Source organism: Austrofundulus limnaeus, unplaced genomic scaffold, assembly GCF_001266775.1.
Source record: "Austrofundulus limnaeus strain Quisiro unplaced genomic scaffold, Austrofundulus_limnaeus-1.0 Scaffold10, whole genome shotgun sequence".
Taxonomy (NCBI): Eukaryota; Metazoa; Chordata; class Actinopteri; order Cyprinodontiformes; family Rivulidae; genus Austrofundulus; species Austrofundulus limnaeus.
The window spans coordinates 2,275,377-2,277,486 of NW_013952412.1; the positions used below are offsets into that span (position 1 = coordinate 2,275,377).

The window sequence follows — 2,110 nt, forward strand, 5'->3', positions numbered from 1 at the left end:
CCCTCAGATTGATTTTAATTTTGGCCCTTTCAAGGAAAATGATTTTTAATCTTGGCCCTCTCAGGCAAGATGTTTGGGCACCCCTGCTCTATGAACAATAGAACTAATCAAGCCTATTGTTAGGTGATGGTCCTCTTTTACATGTGACTAACCTGTTTGTCCATGTGGAGGCGGAGCTTATAAGGCTGAGTTCACCTGAAACTCATCAGACTGAAGAAGTCTCTTGGAGGAGAGATGAGACGTTTCATTAGAGAAGAACCATCCAGAGACCTACTGATTTATTATCAGTGGTTTAATCAGGTTCAGCTCCTTAAACTAAAGAGTAAATCCAGGTGTGCTCTGCAGCAGGTAACAGTTTAAGTGTAAAAGCAGCCTGTGTTTCTAATATGTTGTGTTAAATTGTGTTGTCTTTGAATCATTGCGTGTTTGTTGACCTCCTCTTCCTCAGTTTGCCTCATCAGTCTCCACAGAGGGGGTCCTTCCTCCAAACCTGCTCCTCCCCTCCAACCTGGTGGACCCTGCCAGACTCAGTAAGCCTGACACCTTCTTGACTTACGCAGGTTTTTGTGCGTTTAAAACATTGTTGTGCACCTCTTTGTGTCTCGCAGAGCGTCCTCGCCCCCCTGCAGACTGCCCCCTGCCTGTGGTGAGACGGTGCGACGCTGTGGTCCCGTCCCACCTCAGCCCACTTCGGACCTGGGTAGAGACTCTGCAGCAGGACAGCGAGCCGCTGGGTCTGACTGAGCTGCACCCAGACGTGTTCGGTGTGCCGCCCAGGAAAGTGGAGTGTTTTCAGGCAGCAGGTGGCGCTGTGGTTCAGGTTCAAACTGTTCTTGTTCTCCTCCTGCAGGATGGATATTCTGCACAGTGTTGAGCGTTGGCAGAGAACCTACGGTCGGATTGTAAGTTTCCTTCAGTTATAACTCACAGTTACAGTCAGAGGTTGTTTGTCGTGTCTAACAACAACGGTTTGTTTGATGTCTCAGAGTTACGCCAAGACAAAGACAAGGGCAGAGGTCAGAGGTGGAGGCAGGAAACCATGGCGACAGAAAGGAACTGGAAGAGCTCGCGCAGGAAGTATCCGATCACCGCTATGGAGAGGAGGTGACTTTGACCTGTTTCTGCTCCTGAAACTGTGTGAAGAAAACAGGAATCTTCTTGTTGTCGTTTGAAATGTTGGAATTCATGTTTCACTCAGGTGGAGTGTGTCATGGACCCAGAGGACCGAAGGCTTACTACTACATGTTACCCATGAAGGTTCGAGTGCTGGGACTCAAAGTCGTTTTGACCTCCAAGCTGGCTCAGGTAAACCTTTAGGCTCTGCTCCACATCCAGCAGCCACTGTGTGAGGGGCGGGGTCCACCCTGGACTGGTGTCAGTCCACCCTGGACTGGTCTCAGTCCACTCTGGACTGGTCTCAGTCCACCCTAGACTGGTCTCAGTCCACACTGAACTGGTCTCAGTCCACTCTGGACTGGTCTCAGTCCACCCTAGACTGGTCTCAGTCCACCCTAGACTGGTCTCAGTCCACGCTAGACTGGTCTCAGTCCACCCTGAACTGGTCTCAGTCCACCCTGAACTGGTCTCAGTCCACCTTGAACTGGTCTCAGTCCACCCTGGACTGACCCTGGACTGGTCTCAGTCCACCCTGGACTGGTCTCAGTCCACACTAGACTGGTCTCAGTCCACGCTAGACTGGTCTCAGTCCACGCTAGACTGGTCTCAGTCCACCCTGGACTGACTCTGGACTGGTCTCAGTCCACCCTGGACTGGTCTCAGTCCACCCTAGACTGGTCTCAGTCCACCCTGAGACCCTGGACTGGTCTCAGTCCACCCTAGACTGGTCTCAGTCCACCCTGGACTGGTCTAAGTCCACCCTAGACTGGTCTCAGTCCACCCTAGACTGGTCTCAGTCCACGCTAGACTGGTCTCAGTCCACCCTGGACTGGTCTCAGTCCACCCTGGACTGACTCTGGACTGGTCTCAGTCCACCCTGGACTGGTCTCAGTCCACGCTAGACTGGTCTCAGTCCACCCTAGACTGGTCTCAGTCCACCCTAGACTGGTCTCAGTCCACCCTAGACTGGTCTCAGTCTACCCTGGACTGGTCT

At 52.5% G+C, this 2,110-nt stretch overlaps 1 protein-coding gene across 1 annotated transcript in view; it reads left to right on the forward strand.

Annotated features, from left to right (window-relative positions):
* Window positions 1-2,110, forward strand: part of mrpl4 (mitochondrial ribosomal protein L4) — a 24,119-nt gene that overhangs the window by 8,601 nt on the left and 13,408 nt on the right. Inside the window, exons 2-6 of the mRNA XM_014001791.1 lie at window positions 449-530; window positions 609-777; window positions 851-902; window positions 987-1,104; window positions 1,199-1,305. Coding sequence (XP_013857245.1) covers window positions 449-530; window positions 609-777; window positions 851-902; window positions 987-1,104; window positions 1,199-1,305 — 528 coding nt within the window. The remainder of the gene's footprint in view (window positions 1-448; window positions 531-608; window positions 778-850; window positions 903-986; window positions 1,105-1,198; window positions 1,306-2,110) is intronic.